General features: G+C 42.6%; 1 protein-coding gene across 2 annotated transcripts in view; it reads right to left on the reverse strand.

Moving 5' to 3' along the window:
* The window catches only part of LOC120536576 (integrin alpha-X-like), a 63,830-nt gene that overhangs the window by 20,944 nt on the left and 21,390 nt on the right, over positions 1-21,496 (reverse strand). For both annotated transcript variants that reach the window (XM_039764966.1, XM_039764965.1), the window contains exons 9-16: positions 16,628-16,778; positions 16,477-16,547; positions 15,737-15,857; positions 12,336-12,469; positions 11,888-12,025; positions 11,564-11,779; positions 8,328-8,458; positions 6,717-6,862 (exon numbers count right to left, since the gene is read on the reverse strand). In XM_039764966.1, the coding sequence (XP_039620900.1) occupies positions 6,717-6,862; positions 8,328-8,458; positions 11,564-11,779; positions 11,888-12,025; positions 12,336-12,469; positions 15,737-15,857; positions 16,477-16,547; positions 16,628-16,778 (1,108 nt within the window). The remainder of the gene's footprint in view (positions 1-6,716; positions 6,863-8,327; positions 8,459-11,563; positions 11,780-11,887; positions 12,026-12,335; positions 12,470-15,736; positions 15,858-16,476; positions 16,548-16,627; positions 16,779-21,496) is intronic.

Here is a 21,496-nt window from a genome sequence, read left to right on the forward strand (position 1 = left end):
AGACAAATGCACCATATGGCAGGCAGATAGACAGATTGTCAAAGGCACTATATGACGAACAGACAGACATGTAGATAAGACAGAAATACAGACAGAAGGTGCTATGTTAATGGGCAGAAACACAAAGGCATTATGTGATGGACAGAGAGCCAGACAGATACACTCTATGGCAGGCAAGCAGACAGACAGACAGACAGACAGACAGACAGATTGTCAGTCTATTTTCACCTTCTTGCCTGAAACACTGACATTTATAATCTTATAGATGAAGAGAGGGAAACAAAAGGAGAAAATCCCAAGTTCAGCCCTCACAGACGGACTTCAAGCATCGCCGCTCTCACCAGAGTGACAAAAATGAAAGTCACTTTTTCCAGCGAGGGGCACACAAAAGAAAGAAGTAGTGTCTGCTTGAGCAACACAAAACTGAGGCAAAGCAGAAGCCACGTCAGCTTTCCACAAATATGAAGACCCCAAACAGAAGGAGCGTCACCACCACCCTGATCAGTGAGCCTACTGAGCCGAGTCCTGCGTTTTCTTACTCGAGTTGTGAAGTCTCAGGCCAGCAGCCTCTTGTGATTTATTTGAATTTGTTATCAGGGAGGACCAAAAGCAAACCATCCCAACACCCCCCAAACTGTAGATGACTTGAATTAATTTCATTAAGAATAATCTTTAAGTTCATTATTAGTAACAATTTATTGTCAGTTGAGCAAACAAACGGGCAACTGAAACTTCATTTCACAAACAGGGCTGAGAAACCCTTACTGGTGAAATCCTGAACTTAAACTACAACATCAAAAGAGTGTCACTGTTAACAAGAAGCAGAGAAGTTAAAACAAATAAATAAATAAATAACACGAAATACAGAGCAGTGCAAACTAAGAATGAATGAAATTAGCAAAGCCAAATCCTAATTCATTAACTTGAGAGAAGAACAAAACGCAGAGGCGAGCTGAGCTGCAGCAGCGTGGAAATCTTCAGAGCACTCGCTACGCCAGACGAGAAGGGGGCTTCACAGCGAGGAAACGTTCAGAGTTACACGAGACCTCAGTCGAGGTGCAATGAAAAGGTGCCAGAAATGCACCGAGGCAAACGACGCCACACCAACATCCCCGCATTTTAAGCCATCCTCAGATGACTGCACTTGTAGGTCTGTGCAGAAGCTGCAAATGAGAAAAGCCGCAACCCTCTGAGTATTAAACTCAAAATATTAATAGAGAAAAGGAGAGCAGTTTAATAAAAATGAGAAAGGGAGTGCAATAAGGAAAAAAGTGAGAAATGCAAGTGGAGGTCAAGTGAGGCCCAAAACCAAAATGGTAATGGGTGGCATTTGAAATATTAGGTGGGCCAGACTCAAAAATCCAACAAGTAACCCACAACATTAGAACATTAGGACACTCTGGACGAGAAGAGGCCGTTTAGCCCAACAAAGCTCGCCAATCCTGTCAACTTATTTCTTCCAAAAAGTATGAATCGAGTTTTGAAAGTCCCTAACGTCTTACTGTCCACCACACAACTTGGTCGCTTATTCCAAGTGTCTATCGTTCTTTGTGTAAAGAAAAACTTCCTAATGTTTGTGCGGAATTTCCCCTTCACAAGTTTCCAACGGTGTCCCCGTGTTCTCGATGAACTCATTTTAAAATCACCGTCTCGATCCACTGCACTAATTCACTTCATAATTTTGCACACTTCAGTCAGATCTCCTCTTCATCTCTGTGAAGGCTCAGCTCTTTTATTCTTTCCTCATAACTCATCCCTGTAGCTCTGAATCAGCCGAGTTGCTCTTCTCTGGACCTTCTCTAGTGCTCTTATGTCTTTATGGAGACCAAAACTGCACACAGGACTCCAGATGAGGCCTCACCAGTGTGTTATAAAGCCTGAGCAGAACCTCCTATGACTTGTACTCCGCACATCAAGGCGCTATATAACCTGACATTCTCTTAGCCTTCTTAATGGCTTCTGAACACTGTCTGGAAGTCGATTGCTTAGAGTCCACTATGACTTCTAAATCCTTCTCATAAGGTGGACTCTCGATTTTCTGACCGCCCGTTGTGTATTCAAACCTCACATTTTTACTTCCTATGTGTAATTCTTTACATTTACTGACATTAAATTTCATTACCCATAAATCTGCCCAAGCCAGTATGCTATCCAAGTCCTTCTGTGATGATATAATGGATTCCAAATTATCTGCTAATCCACCTATCTAAATCATTTATAGATATTAAAAATAGCAGCGGCCCCAGCACAGACCCCTGTGATAGGATAAGGGGGGTAGGGTGGGGCTTGACATATTGTATTTGGGGGCAACAAAGTCTGCGTAAATGACCTGCTGGAGTTGGGCCGGGTTCTAGAGCTCATTCATCTTCCATGTTAATGGACTATCCAGCCAAAACTCTTTTAATTTATTTATTTTCAGAACACGTCTGCACAGTAGATATTTTAAGGAAATCCTTCCTTAAGCAGCTGGCCTGAAACATGACCCCCTACCGCCAAAGACAGCAAGAACTGCACGATTTTCAGTCCTGTTAATAATGAAAAAATCACACAAGCCCACAATGCACCATTCCTTTGTTAGCCATGGATCATAAATCCTGTTCACCTTCCTCTTGCTGTGCTCTGATGAACACGGATTACAGTCAATTCACCGGCAAGCCAGCAGTTTACCTTTTATTAATGACTAGCAGAATACCCGCGCTTCGCAGCGGAGAAGTAGTGTGTTAAAGAAGCAATGAAAAAGAAAAGGAAACATTTTAAAAATAACATAACCTGATTGTCAATGTAATTATGTCCCAGTAATTAACTGTCTGCGGGATATCTCTTTAAGAAGAATTGGGGGCCGAACTATGCCTGTGGATCCTTGCTAAACGTACCATGGTGTGACGTAAGGGGAACTGAATGTAAAAAGGCAAGGAGGCGCGTATTTTGAAGGAAAAGGGAGAACAGAGAGAAGGAGCGGAAAAGTGAGAAGGAAAACTGTTTAAATAAAGAGCTGGGAAGGTGAATGAAAAGAAGCAGCCAGCGGTAAAGACTCCGTAATATGGACGGTTGGGTGCACGGAGAAGGGGTGCCTGCTAATCTAAAAGGGATATTCGGACCTCACGGCTTTACTTGTCTGTTGTGGAGCGGACGTCGGCCATGGATGGACGCTAACGCCGAGTCACCCGGGTGAGACGGACTTCATTGTTCAATAAAGGAACTGTCGCCGAGCCGGTGAGATCGCTTCTTTACATGTAAATCAAGTAAACATGTCCGCGGTGCACATCAGGATTGGTCGCTGGATTCACTGCAGACTTCCCAGGCCAGGTGATTATAAACTTTTAAAAGAAAGTTCAGATAAGGGACTGGGGAACGTGTGGGGATTGTGTGTGTCTGGGTGTCTAATTTATATGTGTATATAGTTGTAATATACTGTAGATTAAGTACATATTTGCGCCGTTTATAAATAAGATATTCTTTCCGTTTCTTTACCTTGCTTTGTTTCTTTCCTGCTTTCTTGCATTCTTTCGTTTTCTTTCTTTTTTCGCCGTTTTCTGGGTAATATATTGTGATGTCCCGTCGAATAAACACACTCAGGATCCGCTTGTCCGGGGAAGTCTTCTAAATGCTGACTGGCTTTTTATTCAATATACCACGATATAAATGGTGCCCTACCGCCACCCGTTGCTTGGGTCACGGGGACACCTCCAAAATAATAAAGACAAATCACCTTCATCCTATCTACCTCTCTTAAAACATTTACTTCCTTTTTTTCACCTGATGCTGTTCTCTTCTTTTTCTCCAGCCCCTCCAACTACCACTTCCGGTCAACCCACGTCACCTTTTTATCACGCACCGTTAATTAACCCGGATCCCTGTCACTCATCTCTCTCTAGGGAGTATTTAGCGACAGCGTCTCTATGAAGTTGTGGATTTGCCTGCGAGTATTTGGTGGCAGCGTCACAAAGTTGTTTCCGTCTCGCTGCATCAGAAAATGGACCACGACGTCTGACACGCCTCCTTTTTACTGTTTTCTCACAGCTTGGATTGCTGCTGACTGAACAGCCTTATATGGGCAGGCACTCAATTTACGTGGAAGGCGTGGGGATGGGGGATGCAACTCCGCCTCACACGGCGACCGAGCTGCAGGCTATGGCCGTATATATGCACGCAAGTAGGATTCAGTTATGACCGTTACGCGTAGAATTTCAAAATGAAACCTGCTTAACATGTGTAAGTAATCTGTAAGGAATGAGCCTGCCAAATTTCAGCCTTCTATCTACACAGGAAGTTGGAGAATTAGTGATGAGTGAGTGAGTCAGTCAGTCAGTGAAGGCTTTGCCTTTTATTAGTACAGACTAGCTGTGTAAGCCCGTGCTGTAAAAAGCCCGGGGTCCTAGAAACTATTGAAATCATCACAAAAAAATAATTGAACTCTACAGGGTGGTCCAGATCTAATTATACAGGTCCAGATCGTCTGGATGACTTTGATTTATGCAGGGACGATTCCAGTTCGGCGCAAAGACGATTCTTCACGTCGTCAGTTTGCACACTTCTCGATGGTCTGGGATTTTTCAGGTGATTTTCTATGTGATAAGCTTAATAAGTTATAGCGTAATGAAAACTGAATAATTAGATCTGGACCACCCTATAGAGATGTCAGGTAATTGAAAGGAGCAACTCTGGGCGTCTCTCTCCTTGGAGGATTAGTTTTGCTGACGTGCTCGCCTCGCTTGTGTATTAGCAGCGGGAGGAAGAGTAAAAGGGATATCAGTTTACCGATGTTAGCGGCTAAGCGACTTTGTCTTTCTTCTGAGGTTTCATTTTGCCGACTTGCTGACCTCACTTGTGTTATTAGCGGCTAAGAGAGTTTTCTGATTCCTTGGGGGCGGAGCCCTCACCCCAACTCCACCCCTTACATCTGGACAGACAGACAGACAGACAGACAGACAGACAGACACACTTCCATATGTAGACGTTTATATATAAGATAAAGAATCTATGGAGGACACATTTCAAATCGCATGATGTTCATTTCCCCTCTCCAGGACCCTCATTCACTTAGAATTTCATCTATGGAAGTCACCCAGCATCAGCAAAGTACATTATTTGCAACCTTTGAACTGTTCTGCTACAAATGTAACCTTCTAGTCAGACTAGTTACTTGTCCCGTGCAGATTCTTGTGATTACCTTTTGTTCTCATTTCAACTAAGTATGATAAATGCCTACAGGAAAAAGAAAAGGCACTTTGAATCCAGAAAGGAGTTGAAAACAAATAAAAAGTTTTAAGAACAAACAACAATCATTATTACGAGACAGGCCAGAATTAATTATAAAAAAAATTATTGCAAAGGTCGAAACGCAATCTTAAAATTTTCCTCACTCTCTCTCCTTTTCAAGAAGTTTTTATTTCTTTGATCCAATACTTGGATACATGCTGCTTGGTGCCACCATCTTATATAGGTGGAATGAGATGAATGGTGGTGACCATACAACAAACATGACGCAAAATAGCATTGCTAATAATAATATAAAAATGCACAAAAATAAACATATAAAATTAAAAAAAGAGATGTCCCCCACACAGTATCACATATTCCATCCATCCATTTTCCAACCCGCTGAATCCGAACACAGGGTCATGGGGGTCTGCTGGAGCCAATCCCAACCAACACAGGGCACAAGGCAGGAACCAATCCTGAGCAGGGTGCCAACCCACTGCAGGACACACACAAACACACCAAGCACACACTAGGGCCAATTTAGAATCACCAATCCACCCAACCTGCATGTCTTTGGATTGTGGGAGGAAACCGGAGCGCCCGGAGGAAACCCACGCAGACACGGGAGAACATGCAAACTCCACGCAGGGGGGACCCAGGAAGCGAACCCAGGTCTCCTAACTGCGAGGCAGCAGCGCTACCCACTGCGCCACCGTGCCGCCCCAGTATCACATATTCTGATGACAAATTGCTGACATAGTGACATTACCTAAAATGGGGAGTCCAAAACTGTTAAAACTGGAACCCAAAGTTAATTACATTAAATGAATTAAAGGCTGAATCAGGTCAGGTCAGGGAGCAGGCACTGTTACAGCTTGCTGCTGTGCCCACCACACAATGAAGCAGCTGGGGATCTTGGTTGGCAACCCCTCCAGTCCCACCCTTCGGAAATGACCATCTATCTGCCACACCCAGGTGTTATGTGGGTGTACCCTTGGTCTGTGCCAGCCACTCGGGTCCTCAAAAATGAGAGTCCAGTGAGCTGATTGCCCTCAGGTAATCATGCCACATGGCTGTAGTGCCGTAAGTGACGCTCCCTCACCATGCAGGTCATGTGACTCATTCAAGACCCAATGAGCAACACAAAGTCACACCAGTGGTACCCAAGGATTCTCTGAAGAGACACACATGGAGTCCAGTCTTCGTCTCAGGTCACTCAAACAGGAAGCAGCAGGATTCTTAAAGACTCGGACCTTCGTCCTTTTGCACCTCACACTCCTTTCCAGCAACCTCATGACCCCCCATGCACTTGTTTTTATGGGTTTTTTTTATGGATTTTTGAAGCACTGCACTATGGACACTGTTTTTGGTTTTCTTTTTAAGAAAAGCACTTTTGCACTTTGCACCTTCCCTTTGCTCCAAGAGTGTTTTGCCCCCATTTGCACAGCTCATCCAGTTACATTACCGACAGAGTTGGGTTCTTTACTCTAAGATTAGAAACTGGCACACTGTACCTTGGTTATCTTTGGTTTTTTTGGTTAGAATGAAGCAGAGGGTGAGCGTGTGCTCCGTGTATTTGCTTTCGCAGTCCCCACTTTCCACTTTGATCATATCCGGAGAGAACTTCATGTTGGTCCTCACTTCAAAGATTGGCCGGGACCTGCAGAGAGCAGACGATAGTTACTAACGTGTCCACGGGTTCAGGAGGAGGAGGAGACACCAGCTCCAGAGGTCTTTCAACATTTGTTTGCAAACCGTCGATCATCCAAGGTGGGCCTGCTTGGGGCTTGCAACTCAGAGAACACTGGGGGGACAAGCACTGGCCGCTTGGCCGAGTTTCAGCCTGCTTTTGTTAAGACCGTCCAGAAAAGCAGTGTGGAAGAAGCCCCCGAGGAAGACAGGAATAGTTCTCTGTGACTGAATAAAAATCAAATTCATTGGAGTACATGGATTCTACGGTGCAAGGCAGAAGAGCAAAGTTTCATTTTTCGATTGGCTTTTTATAATTTCGTCTTCCTTCCCCTTATTTATCAAAAAAAAAAAAAAACATAATATCATTTACTTAAGCATTTTATTTTATTATTTGAAATTGTAAAATAAACAGTAAAGGTTAATCCCACCCATAATAATAATAATAATAATAATAATAAAAATCCATCCATCAAATATATATATATATATATATATATATATATATATATATATATCCATCCGCTATATCCTAACTACAGGGTCACGGGGGGTCTGCTGGAGCCAATTCCAGCCAACACAGGGTGCAAGGCAACAAACAAACCCCGGGCAGAGCGCCAGCCCACCACAGGGCACACACACCCACACACCAAGCACACTCTAGGGACAATTTAGAATCGCCAATGCACCTAACCTGCATGTCTTTGGACTGTAGGAGGAAACCCACGCAGACACAAGGAGAACATGCAAACTCCACACAGGGAGGACCCGGGAAGTGAACCCGAGTCTCCTAACTGCGAGGCAGCTGCACTACCCACTGTGCCACCGTGCCGCCAAAAGTGCCATCTGTTCTTGCTTTTTTACTTGTCAGATAGACCCCCTAAAGTAGGAAAGGTCATCTTTCCTGTGTCAAATAAACTAGAAGTTGTCCTGGGTCATCTTACTGCACCCTCTTATGACAGACGCCTGTATGAACGACCAGCCGTTAGAGCAAAACGGCTTTCTCAGCTGCTAACCCTAAGTAGCTTGCAAGCAGTTAATTTTACTTTCACAGCAGCTTAACAAAAAGCATGTCCACATATATATATATATATATATATATATATATATATATGTGGGCATGGCCTGGTCCATCATACAGGTTGCCCATTCATGAATTCCTTCTGACTGAATGAACAAGCGACATGTTAATGTGAACTTCAACACTTCTCCTCTCTTGCTGTCCCTTGCTAGTTTATTTAAAGTGATAACACGGCCAAAAGGAAAAGGCCTCATAAAAAAAGAAGTTCAAAAGGTCATGGGAGACAGAACTGGGCATTCAGCGAGAAGGTCAAGAATGGAGGTGGTGACACTGCAGCTGGCACTAAAGGGGCACAGAGCGGACCCTGAACTCTGCAAAGCGTGGCAGATCCAGACAAACTCTTGATTCAGCTTACCTTAGGACGAACACTTTGCCAAGTGCACCAATGACAAGGTCCGGGATGTTGTCACCGCTGATGTCCATGATGCCGTGTACAGACTGGCCGAAGTACTGCAAACCTCCGGAGACTTGAGAGGCTTCAATTCGCTGCACGTAACAAAGAGCATTAGTGAGACTTCTTTCTAGCTACTAAAGACCATAAAAAATCCGACTCAGGGTCGTCCTATGCTCCTTAACATGGGGTCCTCAATGTCTACTGAGCGCTGGGCCTCTGGTCTGTCTGACGGTGTTGCCTTTGATTGCCTTTGATTTTTGTACATCTAATCATTACCCTCTGATGACGGCTCCTGGCAGGAGCTGAAAGCTCAGGAATAAAAAGTACTTTATGATACATTGATGATTCATTCGCTCCCTTTGAGGATCTTCAACTACAAAAATATACAATTGTGCTTGAAAGTTTGTGAACCCTTTAGAATTTTCTATATTTCTGCATAAATATGACCTAAACATCATCAGATTTTCACTCAAGTCCTAAAAGTAGATAAAGAGAAACCAGTTAAACAAATGAGACAAAAATATTCTACTTGGTCATTTATTTATTGAGGAAAATGATGGAATATTACATATCTGTGAGTGGCAAAAGTATGTGACCCTCACGGATGAGCAGTCAGTTTGAAGGTGAAATTCGAGTCAATGGGATGCCAATCAGGTGTGAGTGGGCACCCTGTGATATAAAGAACAGGATCTATCAAAGTCTGCTCTTCACAACACATGTTTGTGGAAGTGTATCATGGCACCAACAAAGGAGATTTCTGAGGACCTCACAAAAAGAGTTGTTGATGCTCATCAGGCTGGAAAAGGTTACAAAACCATCTGTAAAGAGTTTGGACTCCACCAATCCACAGTCAGACAGATTGGGTACAAATGGAGGAGATTCAAGACCATTGTTACCCTCCCCAGGACTGGTCGACCAACAAAGATCACTCCAAGAGCAAGACACACGTGTAATAGTCGGCAAGGTCACCAAGGACCCCAACTGAAGGCCTCTCTCACATTGGCTGATGTTCATGTTCATGAGTCCACCATCAGGAGAACACTGAACAACAATGGTGTGCATGGCAGGGTTGCAAGGAGAAAGCCACTGCTCTCCAAAAAAACATTGCTGCTCGTCTGCAGTTTGCTAAAGATCACGTGGACAAACCAGAAGGCTATTGGAAGAATGTTTTGTGGACGGATGAGACCAAAATAGAACTTTCTGGTTTCAATGAAAACCGTTATGTTTGGAGAAAGGAAAACACTGCATTCCAGCATAAGAACCTTATCTCATCTGTGAAACATGGTGGTGGTAGTATCAGGGTTTGGACCTGTTTTGCTGCATCTGGGCCAGGACGGCTTGCCTTCATTGATGGAAAAATGAATTGTGAATTATATCAGAGAATTCTAAATGAAAATGTCAGGACATCTGTCCATGAACTGAATCTCAAGAGAAGGTGGGTCATGCAGCAAGACAACGACCCTAAGCACACAAGTCGTTCTACCAAAGAATGGTTAAAGAAGAATAAAGTGAATGTTCTGGAATGGCCAAGTCAAAGTCCTGACCTTAATCCAATGGAAATGTTGTGGAAGGACCTGAAGAGAGCAGTTCATGTGAGGAAACCCACCAACATCCCTGAGTTGAAGCTGTTCTGTACGGAGGAATGGGTGAAAATTCCACCAAGCTGGTGTGCAGGAATGAGCAGAAGTTACCGGAAACGTTTAGTAAGGGGGTCACAGCAGATACTGAAAGCAAAGGGTCACATACTTCAGCCACTCACAGATACGTAATATTCGATCATTTTCCTCAATAAATAAATGACCAAGTAGAATATTTTTGTCTCATTTGTTTAACTGGTTTCTCTTTATCTACTTTTAGGACTTGAGTGAAAATCTGATGATGTTTTAGGTCATATTTATGCAGAAATAGAGAAAATTCTAAAGGGTTCACAAACTTTCAAGCACAACTGTACACACACACACACAGAGATGGGAAATCAAACTAAATTACTGTTAACAACAGCAGCTATTTCTCTCGGTCCCCCTATAGTGTACAAACATTTAAAACTATCAATAATAATTTACTAAATTCGAATTTGGGAATGAGTGGAATTTAATTTAAAAGAGGCATTGAGCGTAACCTTTGGATGTTATAAGCACTGTGGCTGATGCCCTATTTGGACTTAGCAACATCCCAGAATCCCTGACATTATTTGTGTTTCTTAATCCAAAGATAAGCAAAAAGCAAGTTCTAAATGTCTGCACACATGTGCGTGAACATGCAAGTGGGAAACAGCTTAAAGGCTTGGGTGACGTCAATTCTCCACCGAGACAGGAGATGGCGCCGTATAATAAACACTCTCACTTCTCCTCCCGCCGCAGAAGAGAAGGGCGACACCTTTCCACCTCCAAAGTCACAGTCTCTTCCTCCCAGAATGCTGGAAATCTGGAATCTTGGGCAGTCGACCCGAGGCACTAGACTTGTTTTGTGTTTCCTTTTTCTTTCAATCTTTTCAATCATACAGGATGACCTAAAAATTTAATGTTGTTTGTTTCATCTTTCAAACATACTCACTGTCCTTTGTACTAAAAACTGGTACATACTGGACACAGTGCTCTTAGGACATCCAGTGATACGGGCCGCTGATCTTTTATTCCACTCAGTCTTATTGTATTGGGCATATCTACACAATGTAAAACTCTTTGGGGGTATCAGCTGGCTTAGTTTATTGTGCCCCCAGACAGGTTAACTTACAGGTGGGTGGGTGATTAGCAATGCTGCTTCACAGACCCCAAACCTCGTTGTTAGCGTCCTGCAAAACTGTTTACTTAGACACTAACGGGTCTTAGTGTGTTGCTTAGCATTCAGGTAGATCTAATTCTATCAGGCATGACTTCTCTGTTGTGTTCTGCTGTATGAGATATTAGATCCATACATCAGATTTTATTGGACATCGGGCTCCAAGTGTGTCCTACTCAAATGCATATCAATTCCCACACTGATGTGTTGCACCAGATGTCAAGTTCCTGTTGAACTTTTACTGGAGATTGGGTTCCAGGAGTGTTTCATGTAATGGCCTCACTTAATAAACATCATTTGTTCCACTTTGTAGGACATTCAGTTCATTGTGAATTGAATGACACTGAACAGAGTAGGACTAATGTGTCCTATCATCCTGGACATTGCTGTTCCCTCCATGTCCCCTAATACAGACTAACCTGGCTGAACTGGAGCATTAGTCCCATCGGTTTCCCGTGGTACAAGTAGATGCTTCCCTGGCCGTTGTTCTCCATTGGAGCCCCAATCACAACGTCTTTGATGGAATCTCCATTGAAGTCTTGAACCTCTGCCAGAGTGGCCCCAAACCTGGAGTGGACTTCTGTGCTTTGTCCATATAGGGCCTTTCCACAATCAAATGAAAGTTTGATGTTAACCTACAAGAAGTTCACAAAAAGGTAAACTCGATTAACTCTCCTCATTCATCTGGCAGCAAACCCCCAGGACTTGTAGGTTTCAGAGATTAAACAGGTTACTCCTCTTACCTTCTTGAGAGTGCAGACTGTGACCTGACCTTCTCTGCCATTTTCATAGTGCATGGGTGCTCCAATCAGCAGAAGGTCACTGGTGCCACTGTTCCTGAAGTCCACCGCGCAAAGCTCTGCACCAAAGTAGGAGCCAACCTAGTAGGAGACAAGGCCATGGAGTGTCAGAGTAAAGCCATTTTTGTCAAGAGAGGTCCCTGTAGACATTCCTTGATCTGCCACTCTGGACTTCATTACATTCATGGGAGGGCCCTTTGGGACCCTAATGTACAATGTAGAGCCCCTCAGAACCCCATCAGTAGATCTTTAGCTCTTCTCAAAGATAACAGCCTGATAATATTTAGGGCACTGAATGTCCCACTGATATTCAGGTAGGCCCAGTAGCCCTTTAGATGGCAGAGACTGAAATGATCAAATCCTGACCCCAAAACATCAGACCTCGTCTCACCTGATTGCCCAGTATCCGCAGCCGTTCAGTTCCATCCAAGGCGGTCACTGACACTGCTCCTTTGTGCGAGTAGCGCGGGGCTCCCAATGCCAAGTATGTGGTACTCTGAAACCGGAATGCTTTTACTGAATATCCTGCGAAAAGAAAAGGCATGATGACATCTTTAAAATCATGAAAATGAAATGTCCTACCACTGCACAACCACAACTGTAGGCGGTCTTTGGGGTCTTCAAACTGGGAATCTTGCATCAACCATTTTTTTCCATTTTGGTTTTGTCTCTGGCTATTTTGAGGTTGATTTTCACATCTCAGCTGCCTGTCGCCCCTTCTACATCATCCATTCACCGCCACCTTCTTCATCCTCTCTTCCATGATTTTGCACAGTTCTTCACCAACCAAGCCCCTAGAAATTTACTGTAAGGGTTGTAAAAAGTATTTGCATAACTCGATGCAAAATACGGACTTAATGTTTAATTATGTTCAATGCATAATTGAAATGCTGAATGCAAATCATGCGTAGATATGAACCAATTTTTAGTTCATATACTGTCTTTCATGGTGTGCATTAAGTATGATGAAAGAAAATGACAGAGCGTGTAATGGTGGGAGGGCATGGGAGCAAAGGACACCAGAAAAATCCTCAAGAGACCTCTGCACAGCATTATAGTAAGCCCTACTCTAGCAAAAGGTGGTCCTGAAGAGAAGAAGGAGGCTTCAGTAGAAGGCTTTATGAGTGAGTGAATAAGATTTGACCCCTCAGGAAGTGATAGATCAGGCAAGACCACTAACAACAAGGCTGGCTGAGCGTCCACTACGAGGCAGGACTGGCAAGAAACTGCAGTGCCTCTTTGCCAGAAGTGGGCAGAATGTGGTGGGACGCTAGAAGAACTGGGATCATGGTGCCCATTTAAGGGAGAGGCCCAGGAGGAGTGGCAGAAGGTCACGTTTCTAGCTCTATCTTTCTGTCTGTCTCTCTGCCTTCTATGGGGCAACACAAAGACCCTGACTGAGAAGAGTTGGGCTTTGTCACCTCTTAAGGAAATGAGCAGCATGAGGTCTAATTTGGAGGCCACTGACAATCACAAGAGGGGAGCCAGAGACTGGTGTCACTATTCTTGGGGACCAGAAGTGAAACCATAAATGGCCTCAGAGCTCAATCAAAGTATTCAAGTATAGAAAATGGAGGAAGGTTTGGTGCAAAGGTTCACTGTTGAGAGAGGAAGAGACACCAGGGTCATGAGAAGGAAAGAAAGAGAAATGAGATTTGAGAGGTAAGAACTTTGGGCTGCTCTTTGAGAGACCGGCGTGAGGAGGAGACAACTCACTAGACAATCTGTGGGCTCTCTCGGTGGAAGTGAATGACCAGGAGATGCACATATTCAAAGAGGAAGCCAAGGTTAGGGCCAAAGGTGAGGTTTTAGGGCATAAATCACGAAAATCAATTAACAGCCAGCAATGAGAGAGAAAAACTTGAAAAACTAGGAAGCCACAAGGCAAAGGATCCTTGAGATTTCACAAATTAAACTTCGATACTCATGAGATGTCTGGAATGCACTTTAAACTGTCACTCTGATGGCGTTCACAAGTGACACATGGTCCAGGGAATTCTGGGAAAAATGATGACAGCAATAAACTACTTAAAAAAAAAAAGCTGAAAACAGCAGCACACGCATCCAACTTCCTCAAAACTCTCTAAATTCAAAGTCATATTCCTTGAGTCCTGAAACTCCAAGATAGCCTCATAGACGGTGAAAATCCATTCAAGGTTTTCCACAAAATATTTATAAAAATTACTGATCACAACAACCTGCATTTCAGGCCTGGGTGGAAAGGCTCTTTCGTTGTCTTTTTTTTGGACCCACTCTTGATCCTGCAGGTATTTGAGGACTACTTACCTTTATGTCATTTTGGGGAATTAAGCTTTGCTTTTATTATTTTGAACCAATGATTTGATTTTGTGATTTTTTGATTTTTCCCTTTAGTCTTAATGTGGTATTTTTTTTATTACCATCTTGTTTACATGAGACCACCAGGATGCCCAACACCAATGACATCACTGAGGTGGCATTATAAAAAATGCAATGTGTTGTAGAGTATCCACTGAGGGACATCCTGAATCTTATGATGTAGTTACTTTACCAGGGTGGTTTATGGTTTGTGACTTTTGATTTGTCAGGATTTTGGTTTTGGTGCATATGATATTATTTTTCTGGACTTTTAGAAAAAAAAAAATATATATATACAGTATATAAAAATAAACTAGTGACCTCCGCCCCCTGCTCGCTTCACTCGCCCACCCCCAGGTTTGGTTAACCGCTTATACAATTTAAAGAGATTGTTATTTTCATGGGAATTGTTACACACTCTTTCGATTCTATGTTGCATTGCTTCTCTGTAATCATAAATGTAAACCTGACCGAATTGTGGTTTCTTCGAAATTAAACTTGTCGTAGCTTTAATTGTTGCAGGACCACAGATTCTCATAGAATAGGGTCCATTATTGTGTCAATCTACATTTTGAGCTTTGATTGATACGACTGTGGAAAGATTATTGTAATCTCGGATATTTTGCCTGTAGTGTTTGTGGATTTCACTTTCACCAAACAACAAAACTTTTAATTCTCACGATACGCTTCTTCATTGGGAAAGAAACACTAGTTTTCGCTGATGGCAACACGAATTAGATATCTGCAAGTTTAAATCCGAACAATATATTCGATCTCTTTTCGCTGTTCTGTTATTTCACCGAGTAATAATTTCTGTTTGTTTGCGCTAATGCAATCTTTACTATCAGTTTTTTGAGTCTTTCAAATTTTACTACTTTCCTAATCTCTAACCTGCTTTCACGTGTATCGTTCCAACGTTTTTTGAATTCTTTACGATGTTCTACTTTTTCATCTACTCTTTATTTCCGGCCCTGGGCGTGGGTTAAATCTCTTGGCACAAAGTCTCATCTTGCGGGACGTGAAAATGTCTCTCTGGAAAAAAAAAAAAATCACGTCTCGTCTCCTTCCAAGATTTTTATTTTTTACATAATAGAGATAAATGAAAAAAACAACAACAACCGGGAATGTGTGATGGGGTGCCCAGCTGGCAAAGGTGTTACGTCAAGGACACCAAAAAGGAGACAAACAACAATTAAATGTTCAGAGTACAGCTTCATTCAGGACAGTGAGCTCTATGACATGGTATTTAATAACAAAAATACTAAGATATTTGTTTGTTGCCCTTAAAAATGCAGATTGTGAAAGACACTACATAAAATAAGAAAAGGAGTGTTGAAATAGGAGCCTGAAAGAAAAATCACACTGTCATAATTCACATGCAATTCATTTCACAACGCAAGACAAAGAGAAAGCCTCCTTTGCCACGTGCACATACTGAAAACTCTGAGCGCTCACCTAAATAAGATCCTTTTGGTATATTGAACTTCTGCTCCGACAAAGACTGAGACCAAGAAATCTTCTTCATGAAGGCTCCTGTCCACTCGTAGGCCCCAACGGCCCCGACCACAGTCCAATCCTGACGAGAGAATCAGAAGAGAGAAGAGACAGCCATCTGAGGTCTGGTAGGTATTTGGAAGGGGAAAGAAAGACTCAGGCCTATAGTAATAATAATAATAATAATAATAATAATTCTTTACATTTATATAGCTCTTTGCATAGTGAGTGGGGAGAAACTCCAACCATCACTAAAGTGCAGCACCCGCCAGAAGGATGTGACGGCAGCCATTTTTGCAGCAGTACACTCACCACACATTAGCTGTTCAGTGGTGAAAGAGAGTCAATTCAAGATAAGGCATAATTAGGGGGGCCAGCATGAGTTGGCCGTGGTGGGCAATTTAGCCTGGACATGAGGACACATCCGACTCTTTACGAAGGATCTTCTATGATCACGGGGAGTCAGATCCTCGGTTTTACTTCTCATCTAAAGGATGGCACCATTTCTACAGCTCTGTATCCCCACCACTGAGATCCACACACAGACCACAGGTTAAGTGCCACTTATTCACCGCACCAACTCCTCTTCCACTAGCAACCCAAGCTTTTCCTACTGGCTGGGCCTGAACGTGCCTGGTCTCAGGTGGATGTGGTTTGACTGCCGGTGCGGAGGAGTTTGTGATCAGAATGGTTGGACTTACAGGAAGAAGTAAAGCACTGAATCCTTCCTGTGCCATCTCCAGCTGAAGAGATTCGCCCGATGCCTGCGTTCCTGTAAATAACGAGTAACGGGTTTGAGCCACAGAGCCAGCTAAGAAATTCACTTCCCTACCCAGACATTGTAATGTTTACCTTCAATGGCGAAAATCCTGTCTTGCAGCTTGTCCTTGATGCTGTCCAAAGCGTTAAAGTCGGTAACTTTGAAGACGTACTGATCAGGTGGATTAGAGGCGATGGTTTTTAACTCTTCATTTGCATTAAAATTATTAAATGCATTCCCTACCTGTTAAGAAATATCAGACGATCAAACTGGGTGAAAAACTGGGCATGTGAAGTGCTGACATATAGCTCGGGGACAAAGTGATCAGGAAGAAGAGAAAATCTTAGTTGCATATTTTACAAACTGGTCTCATAAACCACTTCAGGTATCCAGTGTTCCCCATCTCTCAAATAAATCACCCATTGGACCGGCTCGGTGCCTCTGAAGCTTTTGGGTTCATAATAAGAACTCTTTAGATTTTGAATGCTATATTAACTTCCTTTACTCAGCATGCCACTTAACCGGAAGCTTCCACTGTGGACTGACAGACAAACCTTTGCCACCAATCAGCGTTTTCCTTTTGTTTTGCCAGGGTACCCACCTTTAATGTAAACGTTGACCCCTCTGATTGTGAGCGCGTCATCTCTAATTTTGGGTGTCAACTCGTTTGAATGTGTGCGTCACACCTTTACATTTTTTATCACTTTCTACTATGAAAATGATGAACAAGCCCCTCTGCTACTTCACTGAGCAGATCAATAACCCAAGAGTTTCATGGACTTGATGCTAAACTCTGATTAAAAAGAGGTCCTTTCATTTTTTAGATGCAGTATATTTTTGCTAATAATAATATTTTAAAGAGAAACCAGTTAAACAAATGAGACAAAAAAATTATACTTGGTCATTTATTTATTAAGGAAAAAGATTGATTATTATATATTTGTGAGTGGCAAAAGTATGGGAACCTTTGCTTTCAGTATCTGGTGTGACCCCCCAATAACTGCAACTAAACATTTCCGGTAACTTTGACTTTGACTTGGCCATTCCAGAACATTCACTTTATTCTTCTTTATCATTCTTTGGTAGAACAACTTGTGTGCTAAGGGTCGTTGTCTTGCTGCATGACCCACCACCTCTGGAGATTCACTTCATGGACAGATGGCCTGATATTTTCCTTTATAATTCTCTGATATCATTCACAATTCATTGTTCCATCACTGAAGACAAGCCGTCCTGGCCCAGATGCAGCACAACAGGCCCAAACCTTGATACTACCACCACCATGTTTCACAGATGAGATGAGGTTCTGACGCTGGAATGCAGTGTTTGCCTTTCTCCAAACATAACGCTTTTCATTTAAACCAAAAAGTTCTATTTTGGTCTCATCCGTCCACAAAACATTCTTCCAATAGCCTTCTGGTTTGACCACGTGATCTTTAGCAAACTGCAGATGAGCAGCAATGTTTGTTTTGGAGAGCAGTGGCTTTCTCCTTGCAACCCTGCCATGCACACCATTGTTGTTCAGTGTTCTCCTGATGGTGGACTCATGAACATGAACATTAGCCAATGTGAGAGAGGCCTTCAGTTGCTTAGAAGTTACCCTGGGGTCCTTTGTGACCTCGCTGACTATTACACGTGTGCCTTGCTCTTGGAGTGATCTTTGTTGGTCGACCACTCCTGGTGAGGGTAACAATGGTCTTGAATTTCCTCCATTTGTACACAATCTGTCTGACTGTGGATTGGTGGAGTCCAAACTCTTTAGAGATGGTTTGGTAACCTTTTCCAGCCTGATGAGCATCAACAACTCTTTTTGTGAGGTCCTCAGAAATCTCCTTTGTTGGTGCCATGATACACGTCCACCAACATGTGTTGTGAAGAGCAGACTTTGATAGATCCTGTTCTTTAATACCACAGGGTGCCCACTCACACCTGATTGGCATCCCATTGACTCGAATTTCACCTTCAAACTAACTGATCATCCGTGAGGGTCACATACTTCAGCAACTCACTAATATGTAATATTCGATTATTTTCCTTAATAAATAAATGACCAAGTATAATATTTTTGTCTCATTTATTTAACTAGTTTCTCTTTATCTACTTTTAGTGAAAATCTGATGATGATTTTAGGTCATATTTATGCAGAAATATAGAAAATTCTAAAGGGTTCACAAATTTTCAAGCACCACTGTATATATAATGGCGGACGGCCGGGACCCATGCCCAGCCAGGATGCCCCTGCAGCTTATGTTCCAGGGGAGCAAGGATGGGAGACCCAATACCTCCCCCTGGATGCTAGATGGCAGCCTCCCTGGGTTGAAGCGGTGCCTTAGACTCCCGCAGGGCTTCCTGGGGGTTGGAGTTTGGTGCAGCCATGTTGGGTTCCGTAAGTGCTGCCAGGAGGCCGAGATTGCCTGGGACTAGTGGTGGAGGAAGAAGAGGGTGCTTTGCATTGTGTTTGTGCTTGGGGCTGTGTACTGCCTGTGGGACACGGGGAAGAAAAATAAATAGTGTGCCTCCGTGTCCAGTCTGTGTCGGGTCAGGTGTCTATATAGTGCCTTTTTCACTATATCTATACTAATAAAAGGCAAAGCCCTCACTCACTCACTCACTCACTCACTCACTCATCACTAATTCTCCAACTTCCCGTGTAGGTAGAAGGCTGAAATTTGGCAGCTCATTCCTTACAGCTTACTTACAAAAGTTGGGCAGGTTTCATTTTGAAATTCTACGCCTAATGGTCATAACTGGAAGGTATTTTTCTCCATTAACTGTAATGGAGTTGAGCTGGAATGACGTGGGGGGCGGAGTTTCATGTGACATCATCACGCCTCCCACGTAATCCGTGAACTGACTGTCAACGCAGTCGCGTAGAAAACCAGGAAGACCTCCAAAAAGCGCTTAAGAAAACATGCATTATATAATTGAGAAGGCAGCGAAACAATAAGAAGCGAGCGAGTGACATATACTACCATATTCATGAGTGCTGCTACCTCGGAAAGAAAGCAAGGTGTAAACCTAAACTTTAAATTAAGTTCATAGACAGGCTACGCTGGCGTTTCACATGCCCACAGGTAATGCGGGATACAAGTTTAACGAGAGGAAGCAGGATATAAACGAGAGTTTTGATCACTTTGTAACTAAGTTAAAATTGTAGGTGAAGGGGTGTGCTTATGCAAATTCCGAGACTGTGTTTGTGGGGATTGACAGTTAAAGGCGGGTGGGGAGTCACGTCATCATCTCCCTCCCATTCATCTCATTTCGCTCTGAGCTGAGCTCAGCAGCTACGCCGTCTTCGAAGCAACCGTCAGACTGCCACCAAATACTCACAGAAAAATCCACAAGTTAATACACACGCTGTCTCTAGAGTTTCTCCACACTGAATCCTCCAGGCACTACTTACAAAAGGTCACATTGACAATCGTGTTACGTTATTTTTAAAATCTTTCCTTTTCTTAGCACAAGCACAGCTGAGAAGCTTGATGCATGTGCTCCATAAGCGTTAAAAATAATGCATTTAATCACACTTTGCATTACAAGCAAAGGGGAGCTTTTGTCAATGCATGATTTCCTGGTACACGGATTACATTGATCAGCGCATCCCGATTCATTTTACCCTCGCACCACCTTAGTTTGAGAAGAAGTATGAAAAATATGAGGTTAACACAGAAAAACAGATCACCAATTCAAGCTTTATGAATAATCGATTCGCCATCAATAATTGTTTTGGTAAAGCCATCCTCCTTCCATTTTATAATTTTTCCGCCACTAGCCATGATTAAATGAGCGGTAAAAAGTAAGAGCAAAGCGAGGGTGACTTATTTAGGCAGGCATATATATGACAGCAACACTCATGACAATGTCAATCATGTTACGCTATTATTAAAATGTTTCCTTTTCTTTTTCATTACTTCTTTAACACACTACTTCTCCGCTGCGAGGGGCGGGTATTTTGATATATATATATATGAATGACCTCCAAAGAGTGCTGAGACTTTTGATATCATGAGCGTGTCTGCAAAACTGGGGTCTCCTGCCCAGCAAAAGTCGAGCAGCCAGCGTGCATAGCTGTGCCGGCCTTTGAGACGCTGACTGCGCTTCTGCCTTAAGTCAAAGTGAGCACTTTTAATTTTTTTCATCCTCCCCCTGCGCTATAGCCCAGACAAGTGCAAACACGGGACCCCTTTTCTACACCACGGCAAAATAATATTAAGGCGATTCACACTTTCTTTTGCACGTATACGATTATGAGGTCCTCAGCTCGGATTATGAAGACACGCACAGGAGTGGAGGACTGACAGTGCCATCACAGCCGATTAATGGCGGGACGCCTCACCAGTCTACACAAGACCCACCGCGACTGTCCCCAAAAGGATCATAACGCCAGCGAACACATCTCTCTATACTATATAAAAGAAAAGGCAACTTTCCTTTCTTTACACCTTTTTCCTTTTATCCCAAACCAAAGCCTTTCTCTCTTAACACTGCAGAGGACACAAAACTAATTTTCTTTAAATGCCGGTAAGGCACATTACCAGAGGCACAAATTTGAACGTTCACATAGAAAATGTAATTTCAATGTACCTGTACTTCTTAAAACGTTAATGTTTTACTGTTTAATAACTTATAGACTATAATTTATTATTTTTCCCTTGCACTCAGTGACCAAACCTATACACACACATATAGACACATACAAACATACACACAAGTATATGTATGTGTATATATATATATACACACACACACACACACACACACACACACATACATATATATATATAATTTGTGTGTGTGTATGTATGTATGTGTGTGTATATATGATGTAGATAGGTATGTATGTATGTATATATATATATATATATGTGTATATGTAGATATGTATATAGATATGTAGATATGAAGATATGTATGTGTATATATATGTATATATATATGTATGTATGTATGTGTGTATGTAT

This window comes from Polypterus senegalus, chromosome 10 (assembly GCF_016835505.1).
Source record: "Polypterus senegalus isolate Bchr_013 chromosome 10, ASM1683550v1, whole genome shotgun sequence".
In the NCBI taxonomy this organism is placed as follows: domain Eukaryota; kingdom Metazoa; phylum Chordata; class Cladistia; order Polypteriformes; family Polypteridae; genus Polypterus; species Polypterus senegalus.